The sequence below is a fragment of the Kwoniella botswanensis genome, chromosome 1 (assembly GCF_036426115.1).
Source record: "Kwoniella botswanensis chromosome 1, complete sequence".
In the NCBI taxonomy this organism is placed as follows: domain Eukaryota; kingdom Fungi; phylum Basidiomycota; class Tremellomycetes; order Tremellales; family Cryptococcaceae; genus Kwoniella; species Kwoniella botswanensis.
The window spans coordinates 10,853,545-10,877,221 of NC_088599.1; the positions used below are offsets into that span (position 1 = coordinate 10,853,545).

The 23,677-nt window shown below is 45.2% G+C and overlaps 8 protein-coding genes across 8 annotated transcripts; 3 read left to right on the top strand and 5 right to left on the bottom strand.

Annotated features, from left to right (window-relative positions):
- Window positions 1-815: 815 nt before the first annotated feature.
- On the top strand, window positions 816-3,559 carry L199_004090 (uncharacterized protein; the record flags this gene model as incomplete). The annotated part of the gene is made up of 12 exons (XM_064889818.1): window positions 816-905; window positions 985-1,014; window positions 1,166-1,256; window positions 1,360-1,455; window positions 1,521-1,692; window positions 1,752-1,878; window positions 1,952-2,127; window positions 2,193-2,334; window positions 2,399-2,491; window positions 2,551-3,094; window positions 3,173-3,382; window positions 3,450-3,559. The coding sequence occupies 12 exons, from the start codon at window positions 816-818 to the stop codon at window positions 3,557-3,559; spliced, it is 1,881 nt and encodes a 626-aa protein (XP_064745890.1).
- A 672-nt stretch (window positions 3,560-4,231) lies between these two features.
- L199_004091 (uncharacterized protein) lies at window positions 4,232-9,736 on the top strand (the record flags this gene model as incomplete). Its single annotated transcript, XM_064889819.1, has 17 exons — window positions 4,232-4,984; window positions 5,077-5,437; window positions 5,501-5,827; window positions 5,899-6,122; window positions 6,178-6,493; window positions 6,552-6,796; window positions 6,888-6,961; window positions 7,024-7,093; window positions 7,167-7,232; window positions 7,288-7,388; window positions 7,443-7,822; window positions 7,955-8,124; window positions 8,232-8,448; window positions 8,538-8,601; window positions 8,665-8,781; window positions 8,869-9,576; window positions 9,652-9,736. The coding sequence occupies 17 exons, from the start codon at window positions 4,232-4,234 to the stop codon at window positions 9,734-9,736; spliced, it is 4,278 nt and encodes a 1,425-aa protein (XP_064745891.1).
- A 315-nt stretch (window positions 9,737-10,051) lies between these two features.
- L199_004092 (aspartate-tRNA(Asn) ligase) lies at window positions 10,052-12,530 on the bottom strand (the record flags this gene model as incomplete). The annotated part of the gene is made up of 10 exons (XM_064889820.1): window positions 10,052-10,451; window positions 10,549-10,861; window positions 10,963-11,049; window positions 11,125-11,284; window positions 11,357-11,434; window positions 11,510-11,587; window positions 11,658-11,747; window positions 11,808-11,935; window positions 12,009-12,101; window positions 12,251-12,530. 10 exons carry the CDS (start codon window positions 12,528-12,530, stop codon window positions 10,052-10,054), a joined length of 1,707 nt encoding a protein of 568 aa, XP_064745892.1.
- A 338-nt stretch (window positions 12,531-12,868) lies between these two features.
- L199_004093 (uncharacterized protein) lies at window positions 12,869-14,419 on the top strand (the record flags this gene model as incomplete). The annotated part of the gene is made up of 6 exons (XM_064889821.1): window positions 12,869-13,071; window positions 13,133-13,222; window positions 13,325-13,732; window positions 13,798-13,865; window positions 13,936-14,189; window positions 14,255-14,419. The coding sequence occupies 6 exons, from the start codon at window positions 12,869-12,871 to the stop codon at window positions 14,417-14,419; spliced, it is 1,188 nt and encodes a 395-aa protein (XP_064745893.1).
- An 818-nt stretch (window positions 14,420-15,237) lies between these two features.
- Window positions 15,238-17,150, bottom strand: L199_004094 (uncharacterized protein; the record flags this gene model as incomplete). Its single annotated transcript, XM_064889822.1, has 9 exons — window positions 15,238-15,321; window positions 15,385-15,458; window positions 15,526-15,600; window positions 15,685-15,903; window positions 15,962-16,024; window positions 16,086-16,457; window positions 16,525-16,573; window positions 16,625-16,721; window positions 16,777-17,150. The coding sequence occupies 9 exons, from the start codon at window positions 17,148-17,150 to the stop codon at window positions 15,238-15,240; spliced, it is 1,407 nt and encodes a 468-aa protein (XP_064745894.1).
- A 366-nt stretch (window positions 17,151-17,516) lies between these two features.
- On the bottom strand, window positions 17,517-18,434 carry L199_004095 (uncharacterized protein; the record flags this gene model as incomplete). The annotated part of the gene is made up of 2 exons (XM_064889823.1): window positions 17,517-18,316; window positions 18,386-18,434. The coding sequence occupies 2 exons, from the start codon at window positions 18,432-18,434 to the stop codon at window positions 17,517-17,519; spliced, it is 849 nt and encodes a 282-aa protein (XP_064745895.1).
- A 3,029-nt stretch (window positions 18,435-21,463) lies between these two features.
- On the bottom strand, window positions 21,464-22,125 carry L199_004096 (uncharacterized protein; the record flags this gene model as incomplete). The annotated part of the gene is made up of 3 exons (XM_064889824.1): window positions 21,464-21,768; window positions 21,862-21,954; window positions 22,038-22,125. The coding sequence occupies 3 exons, from the start codon at window positions 22,123-22,125 to the stop codon at window positions 21,464-21,466; spliced, it is 486 nt and encodes a 161-aa protein (XP_064745896.1).
- Window positions 22,126-22,200: 75 nt separating this feature from the next.
- L199_004097 (uncharacterized protein) lies at window positions 22,201-22,837 on the bottom strand (the record flags this gene model as incomplete). Its single annotated transcript, XM_064889825.1, has 2 exons — window positions 22,201-22,217; window positions 22,276-22,837. The coding sequence occupies 2 exons, from the start codon at window positions 22,835-22,837 to the stop codon at window positions 22,201-22,203; spliced, it is 579 nt and encodes a 192-aa protein (XP_064745897.1).
- Window positions 22,838-23,677: the final 840 nt, after the last annotated feature.

Sequence of the window (23,677 nt, forward strand, 5' to 3'; positions counted from 1 at the left end):
ACATCTCAAACCATGTTCAGAGGACTATGATGGCAATCGCTGAGCTTCATCCGTCTGGATAAGAGAGGAACAAAGATCTCAAAGATTAATGACATCTTGAGGTGGGGCTACAATGTGGTATATTCTCGCTTCAGTATGATTTTGATATCTGAAAAAAGCAAATCAAGAAGAGTTGAAAGAGGTTGACACAGCAAAAAAACAAAAATTGCCAAAAGATGCAAAATAGAGCCTGAAGATTCGTTACGATATAGATTTATACGCGATTGATCAGTTTCAATTTAGCATGGGTATTGGTATTGGTAGTTTGATTCGTATCCTTCTCATCGATGATTATTGTAAATAGTTAAAAAGCATTCACCTGCCTATCTTTCTTGTGCGAATAGGGTAGACAGTCTAGATAGAACGAGATTCTCTCATATCTACCCTGACATTGAATGGATCTTCATGCTTTGAAAGTCTGAACACTTTGTGATTCGTATTCTGTATTGTAAGTGACTGACCCTCTGAGATTATGAAATATAAACTACGAGCTGCATCCAAATGCCAGAGCAATCTCACCTCTTGCTATATTAACATATGTTCGAAAATCGCCACGTGCCACTGACTATTAACGCGTAAACTTGAACTGTGCTTCACCGTTTGAAGTTGCATTCAAGTTTGACTTTTCTTCCTTTCTTCTGCTGACCCCTTTTTGGATAGAACAGATATATACCCTTCATCCCTAGCAAGGAGATAGAATAGAATGAGCCATTGATAGATATCCCACTACGTTCCAGGCAAATATCGGAATTAGGACAGGTGAACGATCAAAAAAAATGTCAATAACACAATCTCAACCCCTCCCTCCTCGGACCTCAAACTCCAATAACACACCTACACCTGCATCTTCGAAGACACCGTTACCTGTGAGCTATCTGCTCCATACTCTACTATGTGAACAAGGTGTATAGAAAGCTCATTTTGACTTGTCGTTCTCGTATATAGCCCCTGGCGAAGATAGAAAAGCAATATCGAGTGAGTGATATTGCTTTCCTCCTCGAATCGATTATATATCTACCATCTCTCGTTTTACGCATGATGGCTGATTCTAAGCGGCGAGATGCGTTTTACATGTCTGAGAAGATTGCAACAGCTGATGCATTATGTCTTCATCATATCGTCACAGAAATTCCTAGCTAAAAGGTATATATCGTTCGCCTGGAGGTCAGGTGTATGGATATCTGTCGTATTATCTAGCTCTATAGTCTTGTATACAGGTAGGTACCCTTCTGCTGCACGCTATCATAGTATCACTACTTTGGTACACTGCGTATACAATGTATGAAAGCTAATCGAAACCTTCTCCGTCGTTCTTCATAGGCTCATTCGGTAAAATACCATTCGCCATCTTACTTTCTCTACCCGTGTTCATAGCTCTAGCTATATTACTTAGAACAAGGAAATCATACATTACTCGTGAGTCTCTCTTCTAGACATACATATCATGCTTAGTGTATATCCACTGATGCCATCTTGATTAGAACCCCCCAAGCACCTTCCTCGCCCTACACTCCTAGGCTCCTTCAGCTCATCAATATGGAACGAGCGATCCATCACCCTATTGTTCAGCTATGCAATCTTTAGTTTGACCATATCCAACGTATGGTGCACTCTGGTTGGATCAGATGAATTGGCTTTGTTCAGCCCTACGACGTAAGTCGTCGTTACCCGTTGCATCGCGACACTCCAGCTGACTTGGTGATGCTTGATAGGCGACATAAATTAGCTCTGAACGAAAGGAGGATCGTACTCTGTTCTTCCAACCTAGCTCTTTTCCTCGTGTTGGGTGTTAAAGACGTATTGGGCGATAAGTTGAAGCCTGTATGGCCTCAGAAGAAGGTACGCAAAATACAATCAGCGATCATTTGTAGTATCATTTTTAGCTGAAACCATGTGGGTTTCACTCCCGTAGATACCTTTTGCTCGGGCTGTACAGAATTCTATATCCGACTCTCTCACTTTCGATACTTCCAATTCCCTCTCGATATCTATCGTCTGGTCGATCGTCGTTCCTTTTGCCTATCGGATAGTACTCAGAGGATATGTCTGGCAATGGGTCAATTGGAGGATATGGGCTCTGTTCTTACGGTAGGTGTTCTCTCTTTCGTGGTCATTTCCAGCTTCAAAGATACTGATATCCATCTACGTGACAGCCCATTCATCGGATCCTTCGCTAGACCTTCCACTCGTGCACCTAGCGCTTGGACATTGACTCCTCAGTCACTTGTGCTTGACCTAGTCGCTTTGGTCGTTCTGCAACTACCAGTGAAAGCCTTGATGCCTTATCTTGTTCAGGTGAGCTGAACGTTTAAGCACGACTTGCGGCTAGCCACGATCATCAGCTGACGATGTAGTGCAGCCCCTCCACTTCGATGCTTTTTACAAGAAATCACCTCTTACTCCCGAGAGATACTTGATTACAGCTTTGAAATCGCAAGATCCATACTACCTTGTAAGCTGGCTTTCAGTGAATGAGATCGACAACTTGCTGATTATGCTTGTACTAATTAGCAATTCACTCTGATGGAACTCTTGCGAATCTCACATATACCCTCGCACAGAAAAATCTTTTTCTCCGATGCATCCAAGTCACCTAATCTTATTGTTGAACTATGGCAAGAACTATTACTTCAACTAGGATTAATCAACTCCAAGTTATCTTCATCGTCTACCCCCGTGCCAAGATCATCAGTACCTGCCAAACCATCTGTACCGGATCCACGAGCGATTCCAATTAAGCAAGGCGATATATTCCGACCCATCGCGAAGAAACAATCCACTTACGGACTAAAAGAAATCCTCGATGGACCTATACGATCGACTCCACCTGCTCCTGAACCCATAGCCAAAGTGGGTAATTTGGCGATACAGAAAGTCGAACAAGTACAATCTCAGGTGGTACATCGGATAGAAGCTACTCCGATAGGTACGACTGCTCTAGGTGAAGTGAGGAGTTATAGACAAGGTGCATACGACTGGATGGGCAAGGAATGGGCAAGGAGGAATATACGGTTGAGTGCGGGAGATTGGATCTTGGCTCAGAGGATCATCGAAAGTGAGTAGCTATGTGATTCAGCTAGATATGGAAGGTCGACCTTGTGGAAATATTGGCTGATTGATGGGCGTCCAACAGTCATGACCACTTTTGCTGTCGCTTCCATTGAAGAGGATACGTATGGATATGTCCAGCAGGTGCTTCCTGCGTCTCTTGAGGCTATAGTGAGAATTAGAGCGTCGATCATGGGGTTGGAAGCTAGGTTGGTAGGACAGGCTGGTTTGCTGGGACAAGGGAGAACAGGAGCGGTAGGCGAGATAGGGAAGGAGCTCGGTGCAGCGAGGAGTGGTGAGTGTTCCTATCAGCTAAGCGTTTCCTATGGGGCGAGCTGATTGATTGATGCCGTATCGTTTAGCGTGCGATAATTCAATAAAGAGGATAGGAGAGAAATTCGGCCCTTCATTAGGCGCTTTCAGGTTCCCGCCTGCTATAGCACAGACATTAGGGGAGATATGCAAGTCATAGGCATAGCTCCACGTGGCGGGGTCGGAGAGACTAAGAGAAGTACCATAACATCATGCATGCATATCTCACCAATCGATCAATCCTTATTTATATGTAGAGCAGCGTATGGTCATATCATTTCACGTGACTGGTTTTGGATGTTGTTGTTGTTCTCGACGCGTTTGACCGAGGTGACTGAAACAATAAATTATCATCCATCAATCAATTCAGTACACCGGCATTAGCTTCTCACACTAGATAGTTGCACACAGCATAAGTGCACAGTGTATATAACACGGCTGGACGTATTCGTAGATACACAAATACAGATATAGGAGCATCAAAATATAGCACTTCGAGGAGTCGCAAAGGTGTCGATCTCCCTTCTCCACGACGACGGAGCCCCATCGGAACACTCGCACAGACCATCATCAGCTATTCCACATCTTCAACACACACGAGGACTCGGTATCCATATCTTGACTCCCTTCCCCTTCAGCATCATGCAATCAGATCAAGCAGAACTCCACCCTGTCTAGAATTACAACAACACCCTCAACAGTCGCTACCCCTTCAGCTTCTTCACCTTCCAAATCAGAACCAATATCAAACTGAACTACCAGTCAATAGTCATTGATCTCTCCGTGGCCCACCCTTCTCATCACCTCTTATAGCACCCAACCAGGATGCACCATGGCAGCCGCAGTAGCCTTATCCAACTATCAACTAGGCGACATCCTAGGACGAGGAGCCAGTGGATCAGTCTATCGAGCACTGAACTTTCTAACAGGAGAAACAGTAGCCATCAAATCGATCTCACTCCTGTCCCTTCCACCATCCTCATTACCAGATATCATGTCTGAGATCGACCTGTTGAAGAACCTCAATCATCCGAATATAGTGAAATACAAAGGTTTCGCAAGGGATAAGGAAAACTTATTTATCGTATTGGAATACTGTGAGAATGGTTCACTTCAAAGTATCTTAAAGAAATTTGGGAAATTCCCTGAAAGCTTGATAGCAGTCTATATATCGCAGGTCTTAGAAGGATTGATATATCTACATGAACAAGGTGTTATCCATAGAGATATAAAGGGAGCGAATATATTGACGAATAAAGATGGTTCGGTGAAATTGGCAGATTTCGGAGTATCGTCGAAAAATCAACCTAAACCTTCGGCAGCTTCTTCCCCGTCTTCATCTTCTTCTCTAGAATATAGTAAGAAAGAAGATAATGATAATGAAGTTGTCGGATCACCTTATTGGATGGCACCTGAGGTGATAGAGCAGAATGGATCCTCGACAGCGAGCGATATTTGGTCAGTTGGATGTGTGATTGTGGAATTGTTAGAAGGCAGACCCCCTTATGGCGACTTGGCACCGATGCAGGCGCTCTGGAGGATTGTACAGGATGAAAGTATGAAGATACCTGATGGAGCGAGTCCGGTGGGTCCTATCTTTCTCATGTGTCTGATTTTGTGTCCACATAGTCAAACTGACATACGTCTCTTCCTCGCGTTACCATACCCCTTCCACAGATAGTAAAAGACTTTCTTTACCACTGTTTCCAGAAAGATCCCAATCTTCGAGTCTCGGCGAAGAAATTACTTCGTCATCCATGGATGATGAGCGTGAAGAAATCAGCTGAACCGCCTATACCACCGCTCCCGACTAAATCTACACCATCGAGCAGACCACAATCCCGTGCGAGCTCCGTCAGAGTATCGTCAGGAGGGAAAGATACGCTCAGATCGAATGAGAGAAAATCCAACAATGTTGGACAGAATAATGCAAATGTATCCTCGAGTAGTGGAAGTGGGACAGTCAGAGCTAAAAAACCTATGACCGTCTATGATGAGGCTGTTCAGAGGGTACAGGAATGGAACGAAGCTTTGAACGGTCAGTTGACTCAGCTGCCTTTATTGGATTCAGTCGTGATTAAGCTGATGTGCAACTTCATAGCCTCGCCAAAAGCACTAGGCACGATGAGACGTCTACCACTACCTCAGCCTCGTAAACAATCAGTATCCAATGTCCGACAAAGAGGAGAATCCAATGGACCCCTAGGACCAGGGTTATTCGCTCTTCCTTCTAGATCATCCGCAGATGCCATTTCTTCACAACTGCATCCAGGCACTGGATTGCCTATACCTATTCCCCAACCTGGACTTATCGGCAAAAACCTGCATGTTAGTGATGTGTTGAATAGAGCGAAGGAGAGCGAAGGAGATGCTGAAAGTTGGGATGATGATTTTGCGGCTGACATAACCTTGTCAAAGAAGCTTGGCCGTGAGTCCGACATAAATGGATTAATCATGTATGGAGGTCAAATAAAGAAAGCTGATGGGCTAATGTGATAGACCGCCGTGACGAGTCTGCAGCGAGCGAGGATCTGAGTCAGACAACACTTCGACCCACCAAATCGCCAGCGGTAGCTATAAATTCCTTACCTCCCTTATCCAGTCAAAACACAAAGACCTCAACAAACGGAAGATCAGCCTCAGCAGGCCAGGTTGAAGATTATTCTGATATAGGATTGGACGAGGATGAATCTGGATTGGAAACGAAACTGAGAAACCTCAAGGTCAGTTAGCTAAAGGGATCGCCTACCTGATCTGTAGCTGACGAGAGTCTCATAGCTCAAATCCAATGGACGAAGAGGGTTGATGCATCCCGATGATATACATAAAGTCCCACTTTCACCTGTCCCTCCCACTCAACGATCACTCTCTACTCCTGCTAAACCTTCTTTACCTGTACCTATCACGCCATCCCCTCGAGCTCAAGCTCGATCACCCCCTTCCTCACGACAGAACTCTTTAAGGGGTAAAAATACCCCTCGAACTGGTACAACCGGGGACAATAGTGAGAGCTTGTTGGAGTTGAATAAGTATATGGAGAAGGATGAGGATTATGATGATATCTTTGAAGGGGTACAACCTTCACAAGCGAGTGGTGGGTTCTCAAGCTCTCTGAACCAACGTTAAAAACTGATGATTACGAATCGATGTAGGCTCGAAATTGCAAGCCCAATCGCTCCAGCTCACTCGTCGGTCCAACGTATCGTGGGCGTCGGACGAAGCGGACGAGGAACAGGATCCCTTCGCGGAGATCGAAGATGACTTTGTCACTGAGGATCTCGAAGCTATCCTGTTGCGAGATAAAAGAGCGACCTTACATGCTAATGTCAATAAGCTGGTGGAAGGGTTGACACCGAATACGCCTCATGGGATGTTGAAGGATGGTTGTGATGAATTAGTGAGTTCATATATCGACACTTGTCTTTGATTATGCTCGATCTAAAAGTCAATCATACATGGAAGAGGTCATCGCTTACGAATGGATTTAGTTATCATTACTTGAGAATACACCACCTGAAATGGGTCTGGAAGCTCATTTCGTAGCTCAGCATGGGATGTTAGCGTAAGTTGATACTCCAAGGTTTCCTTCGTACAGCTTATAAAGTCTCTTGTCGATACGTGTAGCATTCTAGAAGTGCTGGAATCGAGATTGACGAGAGATGTAGCTGTGAGATTGTTAAAGCTGGTCAACCTGGTAGGTCTTTTTCCAGCTATGCTAAGACGCTTCACATCGTATGAGAAATAGCTGAACCTTTTGGATGTACTAGATCGTCACTTCCGATCTCGAGATGCTAGAGTCATTCTGCTTGATTGGTGGTATACCGGTGATCATAGTGAGTCAATTTGCTATTCTCATCGAAGGGATACTGATATGCGGTTCGAAATTAGCCATACACCTCCAAAAAGCATTCTTTGGAGACTAGATTGGAAGCTTCGATTTTCATTCAGCAGTTGACAAGCTCAGCATTGACATTGCAAATGTTCATCTCGTAAGTAAAGCCCATCCGTCACAGACCGTCACTGATCCGCTTCTCGTTCGATAGATGTCGAGGTTTGCGTATTCTGGTTGAACTCCTAGATGAAGATTACGCTTTGAACAAAACGCTAGTCCTTTCCTCGTTGGACGGTATCTCATCAGTATTCGATCTACAATCACCTACGCCCAAACCAGATTTTGTCAGGATGTTCGTTAGGGAAGGTATACTGGATCCCTTATCCACTGCGCTACTATCGATACTCAGAGATGACGTGTTGAAAGAGAAGACCAAAGGGATAGAGCAAGAGAAAATCGAAGGTCAGATGGAACAAGAGGAACTTGAAATGGCTGTCAATAGGACTGTATCTACCTTGTTGTTGTTCTGCCAGGTGGCCCAAGGTGATAGGAGGGTACAGGATGGGTTTGCCAATAGAGGTGTGATGACTCGTAAGTTTCATTTCTCTCGTATCACTCCCAATAAAGAGCGGTTATATTACGGTTGTACAGCTGCTTTGCTCTGGTCTAGTACTGAAGAGTATGAAATAGGAGTTCTTGATGCTGAACTGAGTTTGCTTTTAGGTATTCTCAAAGCTTGTGATTTGCTCAGCGGGAAGTCATTGGTGCTAGCTATCAAAGCGATCAAACATCTCGCCACTTCTACCCAACTGATAGAAGTTGTACAGAACTCGAATGGTATAGAGATACTGGTTGGTATATTAGCTAGAAATATGAAGGGTTCTCATGCATCTGTGAGTCTGTTCTCACTTTGAGGATCAACATGCCTCCGGAAAGTTTCGCCTTAGCAATGCTATCAGGAGCTAAATGTTAATACCTCCTCCTTTTTCGTCTGTTGCAGGAAACCGTCTCAAACCTCTTCCAAACTATCTACTCAATGACGAAATTATCCAAATCTCGACAAGAAGAGGCTGCATCAAGTGGTATCATACCCCTATTGAAGAAAGTTGTACAATCAAAATCGCAAATGAGCGATTTCGCTTTGCCCATTTTGTGTGATTTAGCAAATGCTGGGAAAGTCAGTAGGAGGTTGTTGTGGAGGTATGACGGGTTGAATTGTGGGTAATGATCCTGCTTGGGTCCTTGTGACAGTGTCTCATATGGAAAGAGGTGGAGCGATGACTGAATTTTTAACTTACCTCTACAGTATATCTCGATCTCCTCTCTCACCCATATTGGCAAGTATCAGCGCTGGACGCTATTTTGACTTGGTGAGTCTGTAGTTTCTTCTCTAGAATTGCGAGGCACAAGCTGACATTGGTATACCATCGTAGGATGCAAGATGAGACCGCACGAGTCGAAGATGTCTTACTTGAAAAATCAGCTTCTGACAGTCTGGTAAAATGCTTTGTTCAAGCTTCGGGTGTTTCGTTTGAGGGTATATTGGATCCGTAAGTTTCCAATGCTCCGTCATATAGAGTACTCTATCAGATATACTATAATCCTTGTCGTACTGACTTGATCACCTTCCATCACAGACTCATCAAGATCCTTCGATTATCTACATCCTTAACCTCCTCCATATCCCATCCGCAATTCTATACCCGTCTTTCGGAAACTCTCGACAAATCCACTCACGCAGCTATCAAATTGAACTTACTCAGGTTGACAAGGGTAGTATGTGATACCCACCCCGATCGACAGAATCTGGTCATCCGTTTCGGTCTGAAAAACGTCATTGAACGCTTGAGTAAACAGGATAGTGCGATCTTAGTTAGGGAATTGGCCAAAGAGGTATTACCTGGTTTATTATTTGGGAATGACTCGCCTGATCCAATTGACCTTGCCAATCTACATGATAGACAGGACAACGGTGATGGTGGACAGACTATCGATTTGAGATCTGGCGCAGATAGAGGGACTATGAAGCGGACAATGTCTCAGAATGTCATTTCTTCAGATTCAGATACGTTCAGATATTCTCAACCATCGTCGTCCTCGTCCCCTTCGACAGTCCGATCAATCCATTCGATATCAAATCCACCTCCTTCGTCCAGCTCACTAGATAAGCCATCTCATCAGCGAATGACCCTATCGCGCTCTTCCACAACCACTTTGACGAGATCTCAAATAGATTCAAGGAGTATGCCTCCTCCACCTATTCCTACACCATCACCTATATTACCTTCGAGCGGTGAAGGGGAGAGACCAAAACACAAGAGGAAGATATCGAGGAATCAACTGAGGTGGGTGTTCCTGTGTGATATCATTTTTTACTCTTGGTGGTTTTCTTGGCTGATCAGTCTTTTTCCTGGATTTAGGGAAGTGCAATGGCAAACTGACGAGAATGGGAAAGTCAGAAGTGTCAGAACGCCAAGTAAACTAGTGGGATACACGATTGACTGATCGAATCAAGTAACGTCACTCTAAGTATCATAGGAGAATCATTCATCAGGGGATGTGATGGTTTGAGTTCGTGTCTTCTTCATATTTATATTTGAGGTATACCCCATTTTGCATCATTCATTTTGCGAAAGCTCACTAGCCATCCATTATGACTTATTCCCAGCATCGTTGCATCATATCTTCTCATATACCTTTTTGATATCCTTCTATCAGGATCAACTTGTATACGATGTACATTACGTCTTACCATACTTTTGACATGAAATCTGCATGCATAGCCCACTATCTATCTATAAACACCTTTGTCGTCAAAAACTAAGGATTCAACCTCTTTGGATCTCTAGGAAACAAACTCGCTCTTCTTATATTACCCAATTTCAAGAACAACATCACAACTCTTTCTAAACCGATACCACCTCCGGCATGGGGCGGAGCACCCAACTTGAAGGCATCCAAATAACCAGTCATTGAAGCTGGGTCGATTCCGACCGACTTCATTCGTTCAGCTAAGAACACGGGGTCGTGTACTCTCTGAGCACCTGATAAGATCTCTTCACCACGCATGAAGAAATCGTACGAGTTGGAGAGAGTCGAGTCGGTGGGATCAGGCATGGTGTAGAATGGTCTGATGGCCAAGGGGAACTTATCGAGGATGAAATAGTCGGTTTTGTACTTTTCACGAACGAGTCGACCGAGGAATTTCTCATTTTCAGTACTGCGTAAAACATGGAAATGTCAGTATGAGTCATGCATTACATCTCAAAGACAGCAACGCGGAGATTAGAGTTAGCAGCATACGGATGCGAACTCACCTCAAATCATCCAACTCTCCCAATTCCTCACCGTCACTGCCCTTCGCCCCAGCCTCTTTGAGCATCTTGATACCTTCCTTGAAAGGTAATTTCAAAGTTTCATCCAAGAACAAGAAATCTTCATGAGGGAATTGTTTCTTGATGACTTCAATCTCATGCTGGAATTTAGATTGTAATCCCTTGAAGATGTTTTTCAACATTTCGTCGAGAACTTCCAAAACTTCATGGTAGTGCTCTTCAAAGGCCATTTCGAGATCGAGACCCATGAATTCGGTCATGTGTCGATGAGTATTGGAATCTTCGGCTCGGAATACTATCACAAGGTCAGATTTTAGCAATGCCACGAAATCATTGTTAGACAGATGCGATATGATGTCAAGTGGTATCGCAATGTTGTAGATCAAGATAACTCACCAGGTCCAATCTCATATACCCTCTCGAAATCTCCAGCAATAGCCATCTGTTTAGCCAATTGAGGAGATTGAGCAAGGAAAGCGGTCCCTGAGTTCAGTCAAACGATTTCAGCTTATAGCTTATAAAGCCCATAAACATCGATCAACAGCTGAATCAACTCACCATTGAAATATTGAACCTTGAAGACACTTGCTCCTGACTCAGTAGCAGCACCTTGTAATTTGGGAGAATGAATTTCAATGAATCCTTGAGAGTTGAGGTAATCTCTGAAGAGCTGACCGACGGCAGATTGGATTCTGAAGATTGCTTGGTTGGTAGGTGTCTGCATCAGAGAATATATCTGGTTAGCGGAGACAAAATCCAACAAGGTTGAAAACAAAGCGAGCTTACTCACCCTCAAATCCATTACTCTGTTATCGAGTCGAGTAGGAAGAGCTACCCTAGAGTATTGGAGGTTCTCATCCTTCTCTGCCTAAAAAGTCAAGCACATATCAGCTGATATCCCTGACGCATCGAGGGGGCAATATCTAGCTGCGTTTTAACTTACTTTCTCGAAATCAGCTTCGGCTCGAGAAGCATCGTCAATTGAAAATGGAAGATCTCCAACTTCGACAGCAGTGAAGAGCTATAACAGCCACTACATCAGCCTATGTCTTGCCAGGCTTTGATACTGAGGACTAGATTACTCTACTCACCTTGTGAATACCAACTTCATAATTGGTGATTGTACAACTCTTTACTTCGGCTGATTTTATCACTCCCTCGACGAGAACAATGGATTCGGACTGGGCAGAATGACAGGATATAAGCTAATTTGACTCGTTCGTGGAAGAGGAACAGCTTACAGGGATAAGTTGAGAATATTTGAGCATCTGTTTTGACACTTGATTTTCATCCTTTTCACCTGATACAACGAGTACACCTTGGAGGGTGTGGGTTTGTTGTCGGAAAGCGAGGAAGACGATCTTGGCACCTAGTAAGTGAGAAAATGTCAGTCATCCTGAGGGTGAAGAAAAGGATAGATAGGCAGTGAAAGGTAAACCCACCTTGAGCTCGGGAGTTGTGCATTCTAGCTCGGAAGATTACCCTTTGACCAACGGATTCAGGCGAGAGTTCAGCAAACTTGAGGAATTTGCGGTCTATACAAGCGTTATAGATACAGGTCAGCATTGATGTAGCACTGTGTTATTCATCTCTGAAAACTTCTTGGATAGAGTCGCTCCAGTCATGCTTCATGCCATCCACCGTTCGTTTCCATTCTTCCCTATTTGCTCAGAAATTCACTCACGGTTTCTCTCCTGGCTTTGGTGCAAAGGCAATTTCCCGTAATTTTGTTTGGCATGATCCTCAGCTTCCTTAGCCTCTCTCTTCTTCCTTTCCTCCTCTTCCCTTGCGGCTCGCTCAGCGGCCTTCTTGGCCTTTTCAGCTTCTTTGGCCCTCTTCTTCAATTCTGATTTAGAGGGTCCAGCTGGTGTTTCACCCTCGCCAGCTTGGGTGGGAGCAGGAGCGGTCGTGGCTTCTACTGCTGGAGGGGCGGCTTGAGTCTCTTGAGGGACTGGTTCTGACATTGTGATATATCTTTTACTACTATTGATGTAGGTTGATGCAATGGAAGTAGATGGAATTCAACATTTCAACATTTCAACATTCCATCCCATTCAACGACTCAACTCTCGGCTATCCACGAGACCATGATCTATTACGTATACACCGATACCACCACCGAGTTATTGCCACGTCATGCTTATAACTCGGCGAGTTCCGATGGAGAGGGAGGGTGATCGACTCACTCCCTCACGCATCAACCCGAATTTTGAGATTCAGTGGTCATATATGAAAACAGTCCTTCTACAGACATCTTCGCACTTCTTTCCTCTCTTCAGCATAACAGAAAATATCAACAAAAATGGCATCTTCAGCTCCCGAGCAAGCAGGCACTTCAGCCGAGACTCAACCAAGACAACCTATCTGGTTAAGATGCGAGAAGAAACCTTTCGAACATCGATCAGCTTTGACCCCTACCACCGCTAAGACTTTGATCGATAACAACTTTGAGGTCTTCGTTGAGAGAGATCCTCAACGAATATTCGATGACGAGGAGTTTGAAGCGTGAGCTTTCGACTATCTACTCTACTAATGATGATCAGCTGACACAGAGCTATGATTGTAGTGTTGGTTGTAAGCTCGTACCTAACAACGAATGGCCAAGTGCTCCTGTCGAAGTTCCTATCATCGGTTTGAAGGAGCTCCCCGAGTCAACGTGAGTAACTCATATCTCCGTCACTCCCATTCTCCACGTTCACTGCTTGCATTACGTTCTGGTGCTTCTGTTGCCCGAACTGACTCATCTGTGTCGACGTAGTGACCCCCTCCCCCACACACACATCCAATTCGCCCATTGCTACAAACAACAAGGCGGATGGACCGATGTCCTTAGACGATTCAGAGAGGGCAAAGGTACATTGTACGACTTGGAATTCCTCGAAGACCCCAAGACCAAGCGAAGAGTAGCTGCATTCGGTTTCCACGCCGGCTTTGCCGGTGCTGCTGCCGGAGCATTGGCTTTGGCTGCTCAACAAAAGGACGGCGGTAAAGGTGTTTTGAAGGGACTCAAGCCATACAAGAACGAACAAGCTATGGTCGCTGAAGTATCTGAAGCCCTCAAGACCGTTCAAGGCGGTAAGGAGAACGTCAAGGTTTTGGTGATCGGTGCTCTTGGTAGATGTGGTAGTGGTGCTGTTGACCTGTTCAGAAAGGCTGGATTACCTGAGTGAGCTAGTTTTATGGGGAATTGAAACCTGTCATGCCATAGCTCATCTTTATTCGTTAAATTAGGGAGAACATCGTCAAGTGGGATATGGCTGAAACTGCTAAAGGTGGACCATTCCAAGAGATTCTTGATGGTGAGTAACAGCCTACCCAGTACTGCGTCCTTCATTCCGGTAAATATGCTAATATTGCTTCGTACATCAGTCGATATCTTCGTAAACTGTATCTACCTCTCCCAGCCCATCCCCAAATTCATCACATCCGAATTTATGGCTCAAGCTGGAGATGCCAGAAAATTGGCTGTTGTCGTCGATGTATCATGTGATACTACCAACCCTCACAACCCTATCCCTATTTACGATATCAACACTACCTTCCCCGAACCTACTGTTGAAGTAGATACTAAAGGTGTCGGAAGGAGATGTACCGTTGTATCGATAGATCACTTACCTACTCTCGTAAGCCTATCTTTAGTTACGATCTGATATAACCGCGATACTGACCATTTTATGCGATACCGCAGTTACCAAGAGAAGCCTCCGAACAATTCTCCAAAGACCTCTTACCTACCATCTTGAGTCTCCCTCAAAGGACTACCGAACCAGTATGGACCAACGCGGAGAAGTTGTTCAAGCAAAAGTTGGAAGAAGCTAGAGTAGAAGATGAGAAGAACGGCATCAAAGCTTAAGATCCTTGACTTATCGCACATATACGGTACATAGACAATCTGATGCCAAGTTTCGTAACAGAAGGAAATGCAATTATAGCTTATTGCCTAGGTTCTTCATTGCATCAGAAGCTCAGGAATGAAGATCCTTTCTTGCAACCGTATATCTTTCCGCCGGCTGACGATCAGTACAAGTCGTACTTACTGTACATACTGTATAGATTGGTGATCTACGATGAAACCTTCTGATCTATCGCAGGACTATGATAACATCAACTAAAGGGTCCGGAGCGTGCCCCAAATCTCGGCAAGAGGGCGTCTCATTATCATACTCCGGGAAACGTGTTAATGGAGATCTACAAGAACTGATCATGGGCGATCGGTTCGATATCTTTGAGGCGCCAGTTGTTCTTCAGAGACGGGTATCTGCTGACTCAGGAATAGCGATGATATAATCGACCATGAGCTTCTTTGAGTTCATTGCATCAATGAGATTGGGCGCTGGATAAAAGTATAAGAGATGATGGTGATTCGCAACGGCGTCCACGTTCGTTCGTTCGGAGAGCTGCTTGAATCCGGTGTAACATTCGAGAATTCTTCGAATTTGTATGGTATGCATGTACATCTTTTCCGCCTTCAAGTCTGATCACGCGCTTCTTCAGTATCGATATGCAGTCAACATTCACAGTACAACGCGCCCGCAAGTAAAGAACAACAACAATGCCCGGCATTGATGCGAGTCTTGTAACTCAGTTTTGCCGCTTTGGACTGGTGATCCAGCTCCACCACAATCCTGATCACATGCTGTGATTTACAATCAACACCTCCTAAAACCATTTCTATACACTCTGGACCTTGTTGAAGAAAAATCCGGCAGCACCACCAGTCAAAATCGTTACACTGGTATAGATCAGGAGAATACCCTATCAGATGGAGCGAAATGGATAAGCGCCGTGGTGTATGATCGATGTCTTACTTGTACTCACATAGTTCTTGTATCCATAAGCACCAATGACTCCTCGCAGTACATCATATTTGAGTAGTGATTCGGAGATAGGACCTATCGGGTGGGGGAACGTCAGTCCCTTACAAATCCATAGCTCAATAAAATGGAGAGACAGATTTACCTGAACTCATGTTTCCTACGCCTCTAACGAAGGCGAAGATGGAGAAAGTCAAAGCTGTTACAGCGGGGTCGTCTCCTACATGGTCAACATCAGCAGTCGGACACGATTCAATCTTGAATAAGTCTCTCTAAGAATGAAGCGGGATTTTCCTGTACTCACGGGAGACAAGGTGGATAATTTTGGACCAAACAGCCGAGAAGCTTGGACCGAGAAGACCGAAGATAATCGCAAATGTCACCAAGACGCCGGAATTCTGACCGAAACCCCACAAGAATGCGCAAGCTGCTGCACTCCCCGCACATGAGATGAATATGGTTGATCTCAGTGACATTTTGTCAGAAAGGTATCCCAATAATCCATTTCCTATGGCAGTAGCAGCTATTTTGTAGATTAGTAAGTACGCTCTTATTCGAACAAGGTGTCTTGAACTGCTTACCGTTCAGAATAGCTACCAGAGCTGTTCCATTAGGACTGTGTAGACCCAAGTCGTCGGCGTAGGCTTAATAACAGTAAGAAGTGAGATATATTCCAATTTGCAACGAGTACATTGGCAGACTCACAAGGCAACCATAAACTAGGAACGAAATTACCCAGACTTGTCACACCAATCACCATCATACCCAGCCAAAGGGCCTTTCTTTTTCCGAAAGACCAGTCGATTCTTGGTCTAATTCGACTGATACCGTCTTGATCGTATCTCGATAGAGGAATTCTTCGCTTGATAGGTATGAGTGCGATACTTCCTGTTACTAGATATCCCAAGCCCAAGGCGATCATGGCTGCCTTGTAGCTGAATCTTTCTAGTAGAGCCTGCATGATGAATGGGAAGACAGTGCCGCCCACCCCAGTACCAGCATACATCGTGCCAGATGCAAATCCTCTTCGAGCATGCCACCATTCGAATAGCAGGGTTGCACAAGGGAAGTAACAGGCTGAGAGGGAGAGTTTTGTCAGTTTGGGAAAATTGAAATGATCTGGGAGCAAAATGTCTGGACTCACCGCAAGACATAGGATAGAAGATACCAACAGTGACGATAAGATGCCATGGCTAGGCATAGCTGTCAGTATTACAGTTGTATACGCATAGAGATAACCGCACCTTCGTAACGAATGCACTCGAGATCATGGACACAGAGCCTATTATCAGACCGATCACTTGTAAAGTCTTAGTCCATCGTGGGATTGCAGCGAATATCCTACACCATACTAGTGAGCATTCGACCTTATTTGCATGTCATCTTATCCACTCACGGTCCGAAGAAAGCACATGCCATGTACAGCAAACCGGTCTGTAGAGTAGCAGCTAAAGTTATCGCAGAAGCGCCCTGCCCTTGGAATAATGTATTTGTCCAGTACACGTGCAAGATACCGATGGAGAACGGTAGTCCCCATATGAGCGTCTCCATATAGGTCGCACCTATCAAGAAGAGCCAAGCTTGTTTACCACCATCCACGGGTGGAAGGGCTTCTATCTGATGATCGTTCAGTTGCTCTTGACTCCGCAGGGCGGCATTGCCGGTCTCCACTCTAGGCGGGTCCTGCGAAGTTGGAGTTTCTACTGTACCGTCGAAAGTCGAGCTCCGAGCTGAGACAGCAACTAATTCTATCTCGTTCTCCGTGGACATTGTCTATTAGGTGATACTACATATATATGCGGTGTATGAGAGGTAGAAAAAGTCGGTCAATACATGACTTTCCAGAGGAGATCCAAATAAGGGGGAGCGAGAGCCGAATGTCACGTGACGAATGTGGGGTGGCAGAGTCAGTACGAGCAGTGCGATTTTGACATTGCGGAGCGTCGACGTAAAATAACTGATAAACTTTGCATAATCGTCCGAGAGAAAACTAAAACAGGGAGAGCTGAAGCTGGGGAGGACGGGATGTAATGGTCGCACGGCGACTCTCTAATAATGTCCGGTTGGTAAGCAGGGGCGTGATGTATATGAGCTATATACCTATAGGTGTGTACTTAAGAACGGAGATCGACCTTTTTAGTTGTCTGATCCAGAACTACCATCTGGAGTAGACCCTTCACCAGGAGCAGGGGTGCTTCCGGAACTGGTATCTCCACCGCTAGGCTTACTTCCACCACCAATGGGGTTACCATACTCATCACAGTCTTCACCGCCTCCACTGTGGCCTCCAGGGGAGCTTCCACTACCGCCAGGCATGGAGCCACCTCCAACAGGGGAGGATCCTTCGGAACCACTTGGTTTGTGACCACCCCCGCCGATGGCGTTTCCAAACTCGTCACAGGGTGAATCAGGGGTCTCGCATCCTTCGCCGGTACATCCTCCAGAAGGACCCGAAGGAGTTGAGGGGGTTGAAGGTAACTCGCACCCTTCGCCAGTACATCCCGATGGGGTATCCGGAGTAGAAGGAGTTTCTGGAGCAGAAGGAGTAGAGGCAGTGGAAGGAGTAGAAGGGGTTTCGGGAGCAGGAGCTGCGGGAGCTTCGGGTGCTGGAGCAGGGGTACCACCAGTCTCTCCAGAGTCACCGCCAGAGCTTCCAGTGTCGGGCGAAGAAGGAGAAGCGGAGGTGGGCGCAGCAGCCATATCGGTGGTAGGGGCAGGTGCAGGGGCACACTCATCACCGCAATCCTCAGCGGGAGTAGTTGCACAATTCTCACCGCAGTCTTCGGCGGGCGCAGGGGAAGCGGACATGCTATCTTCACAGTCTTCTGAAGTCGCTGGCGTAGGAGCTGAAGCAACAGCGGTGGTGGGAGCAGCTGCTATGTCGGTGGTGGGTGCTGGTGCTGCCTCGGTGTTGGGCACGGGAATGGCGGTCACAGCTATACGATCGAGATGGTAAGTCGGTTACGATCTTTTGCAACTCGGCCACCCTACTGCCTTAAACTCACCAGTCGAGGCCAAAAGAGTGATGACACTGAAAGCGAGAGTGAACTTCATCTTGCAAGTGCTGAATACGGGTAGGATCGGTTGTAGATATCAGGTGGAAGGAAATGAGTGGAAGGTCGACAATTGTCTGGAGAAAGAAGAGGTCTTCAAGCTCTCGAGCTAGGCCTCTTTTAATCACGAGACAGGTATACAGGCTGTTACTGGATTCCGCATGAACAAAGAAAGCTGGTTGGCATCTGGATTATAGCCCCATACCTTGGGGATATTGGCACTAATAGCTCGTCCGCTACAATCGATCAGCCTGCATCGATGGTCCCCTCGATCGAAAAGTCATCAAAGGGACGATCTCATGGTCATTACATGTTGTCGATGATCGAGAAGATTATATACCAGAGAATCGTTAATCGGTGGTAACATATCCGCAGCAGACTTTGATTGATAAAACTCTCGATACATTCCCACAACTAGTATTCAATCCTTTGTCTTCGTCTCGGAACAGGGAATTTCAGCTCCGATTGATTGCGGATTAGAACAATACTTACTCGCCTCGATTGGAAGGGGTTCTCAAGCTGTTTCAAAGGAAGATCTTGAGCGATGGATAGTGCACAAAAAGGGTTATCACCGAAGGTCTTCGGACCTAAGAATCTGATCCATTGTCTCTCTTCAATGTGGCACAGAGCAACATAGACGCAAATATGCTGATGCTTCCTTCGTGCCCTTCTTGTCATTGCGGCGTCTTAGGTGGTAAAACACTCTGGTGGTAAAATACTCTGTCGCACATACGGCATATGTTCATTCCTGTAAAGACTCGGGTGCTTCAAAGGAAGGTGTGCGATAATTCACCTACATGCATTCTCGGTGGTCTGGGGCAGAGATAGGACTACATACTTACCATTCCGCTAAGATGCTAACAATCTGAAACAATGAAACGTCAGAATCAAGTCCGACCAAGCTCCCTTGACAGCACCAAACATTTTCACCAGAAGAAGGACGAATCTCGCTGTGGGTAACAGCTGTTGGATCTTGAGACTTGGAGTCTGTTATCAGGCTGGTTCTTTCTTGAGAAGATGGATCCGGCATTGAAAGGGTGAAGAAATAACCAGATTGGGGAATGGGGAATACGGGGATCATCATCGGAAGATGGGTGTGTAGAGATGCCGAAGACCGCCCGAGTCAACACCAGGAGATGAGCTACAAAGGAGAATCATGATTGCGGCGGAATCGGAAGATTGAATTCCAATTGCAGTCCGTCTTGTCATGAGATTTCCAAGTATTTGTACCCCCTTGACCTCCTGCCAATTCTCTCTGCTTATCGCTGTATTGGCATCTTAGTAACAATCAGGGTCTTTGTCATTGACAGCATCAACACAACATGTCATCCACTGAAGGAAATCAACCGACTGAGCCTGAAAGGGCTAATCGAACGACGCAAGCCCCTCCAGAGACCGTCGCTGCTCGACTGTGGCGAGACCCGCAAAATACATTGCTGCCACAAAGTAGTACGTCCAGCCTTGTTCCTCTACACCATGGGAAATTTTTTAAGCTGGTGATCCCTCGCAGTGCGTGAGCAATATACGTCATGCTATGACAGACTCAGTTCATCTGATTCTTGTCAAGCGGAGAAATTGAAACGTTTGTTTCAATACTATGATCGATACACTTCAGGTATTGTGCAGAGCTCTATTGATGCCGAGAACAAAGCTGTCTCTGAAACGGGGGGAAGCTTGTCTGAGCGAGGTGAGTGTTCTCTCAACACGGTAGTTAACGATATACGATACGGCGGACTGACTTGCGTCATGGTCTCTTTCGTTGTTCACCGCAGAAAAGAGCAAGAGGTGGGCAGAGCAGTACATGAAATTCAGATCATCCACGCAGGGAGATAGTTGTGTCCTTATGCGAAGAGCTCTCGAAGCTGCCTTCGACGGAAATTACGACCCAATGTCTGTTCGAGGCTGGTTGGGTGACATTGTTGACCGTTACAAGCCTCCTTTGCGCGACGACAGTCAAGGTCTTACAGACGAGTGAATCCCTTGAGAACTGGAATTACCTAATTCAGTTCAGTAGGTTGAATCAGATTTATAGGAAATCTAATCTACAATACCTGATTGTGATGCTATACTGGGATAAAGATCCTGATGTAGTCTCGTTCCTCCGAGGGTTTCATTGTGTCAAGGAGCATGAAGTGGACCACATTTGAACTGTGTACATCGATACGTCGCTGAGTTAGACCTCGGGTCAAGGTGTACATACATATACTGTGGTAAGTTGAGGATTCTCACTCTCAAAGGAGGTATCACATTCTGTGCGGTATTATACCTTCTCGAAAGGATCTCCTGTATCTCAAAACTAGAGTACTCGTCCCAAAAGGCCAAGCGAGAAGCTATCTGTTAGGCCATGTATCATACACCAGACCCTACATAAGCTGAAAAATTGAGCTTGCACTGCTGTAATTGTAGAAGATTCGAGCTACCATAAAAGCCAATATAGTGTCATTTGTCGCCATATGATCAATTTGATATATCGCACAGGAAGGAAGCTTCGACAAATATGAACCCTCAAAGTCACATCAGAGTTTTTGGTGAGCTCTCTTGGACACTTCACTTTTTTTTCGATATGATGTTGTTTTTAGCCATATACCGTATACGGAAGCTTCGTTGCTGATCGATATGTAACCCTAACATCTTTCTTTGATTACAGACTATCTTGGGTTGAGAGGTAGAAGCTCATACGTCAGATCTTTTCCTGAGGTGTTTTCCAGACCTGGGCAAGCCCTTCGTCCATTTACGGGATTCAGTTCCATAAAACTGTTAATTGAGTTTGGCATGTACACTTAACCATGTTGCATACGGGTAGATTCATTCTTTTTGGGATGATCTCCGCGTTGAATGACCATATGAAGCTACCCTGACAGCAGCAAGTATGCCTTCGTGGTCCTCGGATCCTCATGATCGTTCATCTCGTCATATCGAATGTTAATTCCATATGACCATGAAGAATCAATATAAAAGCTATTTAATACTGTTATCGCACGTATCACATTTCTTGATACAATATCCGAATTGATCGTTTTGATGGGCAATCTAAGCAAGTGGCAAATAACTTTTCCTCCTATTCTCCTCCTCCTCGGAGAATTTCCACATGAACCATTCGACCTGTGCGTCTGCTTCTGGCTTTCGTTGTGTTGTTGAAGTCGCTTCAGCCGGGGTGGGAGAAGTGGCAGTCATTGGTATATCTTCATCTGTCTGAGGAGGTCCTGATAATTGGAGAGTTGAAGATGATCGTGGTGTTGGAAGATCGTTAGATGGGTCAGAAGGTAATGGTATGTGGTGTATGTTCAGACGATGTTTATGTAATGATATCAAAGATGGATGGAGGTGTGGTTTATCTAAATTACAGGTGAATATTCAGTACTCCAAGTCCATTCCTGAATCATACGGCACCTCGAAGGGTATTCAACCGAAAGGTGTGATGGACTTACCATCAAATAAACATACAAATACTCCCATTCTAGATGGATCAGATTCTTTCCCTTTAAGATTCTCAACTTGAGCAGCAGCAGGTTTCGTATATCCTACAACGCAATGTATTCAGCAATGTATAAGCCACTGAACCAGGACGTAGCATCAAGTGTCTGACTGAGTTGAGGTTACTCACGATCAGGTAAGACCTGTATGGGTGCGATGGTATCAGGTAAATTCCAGTACACTTGATCTGTAGTGGTCTTAGGAGAAGACTGCGCCATATTGTCACTACGTGAATTATCTCTTCTTCAACTTTGACTTTTCTTCTCGTTCGATGATAGGTTGCTCAATTTGGTCTAAAGCCCTTTTTCGACTGTCTGCTTTTGCTTTGGATCTCGTTGCTGGACCAGGACAATCGTTCTTATCGCTACTCTTTGATGTTTGTCTACTTTGATTTTGCGATCCTTCCTCCTGACCTGATTCACGTTGATAATCAACCAGTCTATTCAACCAATCTTCAATCCTACGAGTCCTCTCTTCTTTCGTGAGTGTATCAACACTATTCCTCAACTGTTCAAATACCTCTTCTCCTGCTTCTTCTTCTTCTGGATCCTGGTCGACAGAATGGTAACTGAGTTCGTCTACAGTCGTAGAGAGGTAGTCTTCCAGCTTATCGTCCAAGTATCTCAAGAGGCCCCTCTCCTTGAGGAACTGGGCTTTACGATTTCTAGCTGATACCCAGAAATCCCACCAGATATCATCAAAGATAACTCTCGGAGCGAGAAATCGTAATTGCTTGTTTAGCAGGAAGAGGTATAGGACTGAGCTTATACTTGCTTCCGATCTTGAATCTGAATCTGAATTGGAATCTGAATCTTTTTCGGAGGCGGATCCTAAGCGTGATTCTGCTTCGGGGTGTGAGTGTTCTAGGTGTTCGATAAGATCAGAAGAATTGTGTGGTGGATGTTGAAAGGAGGTGATTGAAGTCGACATGAACGATTTTGAAATTTCAGAGTTGACTATGTCGTTTGTATTACCAATCGATGTATCTTGTCCTTATACTTATATGAGCTTGGATCTTTGACCCGTGTCTTGTATGGTTAGGTCACTCATGTATTGGCGGTGACAAATACATACTGGGCGATATGATGGAGTTGAGGATAAAGATGAGATATGGGTAATAAGATGGACGCGTCGTTGCCATGATGTCACTCGATTCGCAAGAAGGTCACTGTAGATGCGCTACTCGCACTCTCACAATCTTTGCAGCCCAACTGTATATCATCCAGGACGGGGAAGCAGACGCTCCGTGCACCAGGTTTCGAAAGACGAAAGTTGGGCCAAAAGACAAACGCGACAAGGCAAGGTAACAAATATCTATTGCCAATGCCCATCTCCTGCCCATTGCCTGCTCTCCAGCCCATTGCCCTTGTTTTCCAGCGTGCAAATCATCCTATGGACCCTTCTTGAGTATGCGAAGTATATGTCATCACGTCAAGAACCTAGAGTGTATGTACAAATCAACTTTCTCTAGTCCTTATATCCTCATCCCATCCAACCTAAACTACCTAAACTGAACTAAACCGGAAACGAAATTTGATTTGTTTATCGGAGTCGTCTATGGAAAGGGAAAAACATGAATCAGCATCAGATTCACGTTGTTGTTGGCCACGGGACATTGCGACGAGTGCAGATAGCAAGGAATGGATGAAAAACCTCCGATTAATCCAAGACAAGACCATCGCAGAACCGTCTGTTCCTTCCATGATCACCTGACCTCTCCTTGCCCCACTTTCATCGCCATCCACTCCCACTTGTGCGGTCAACAACAAC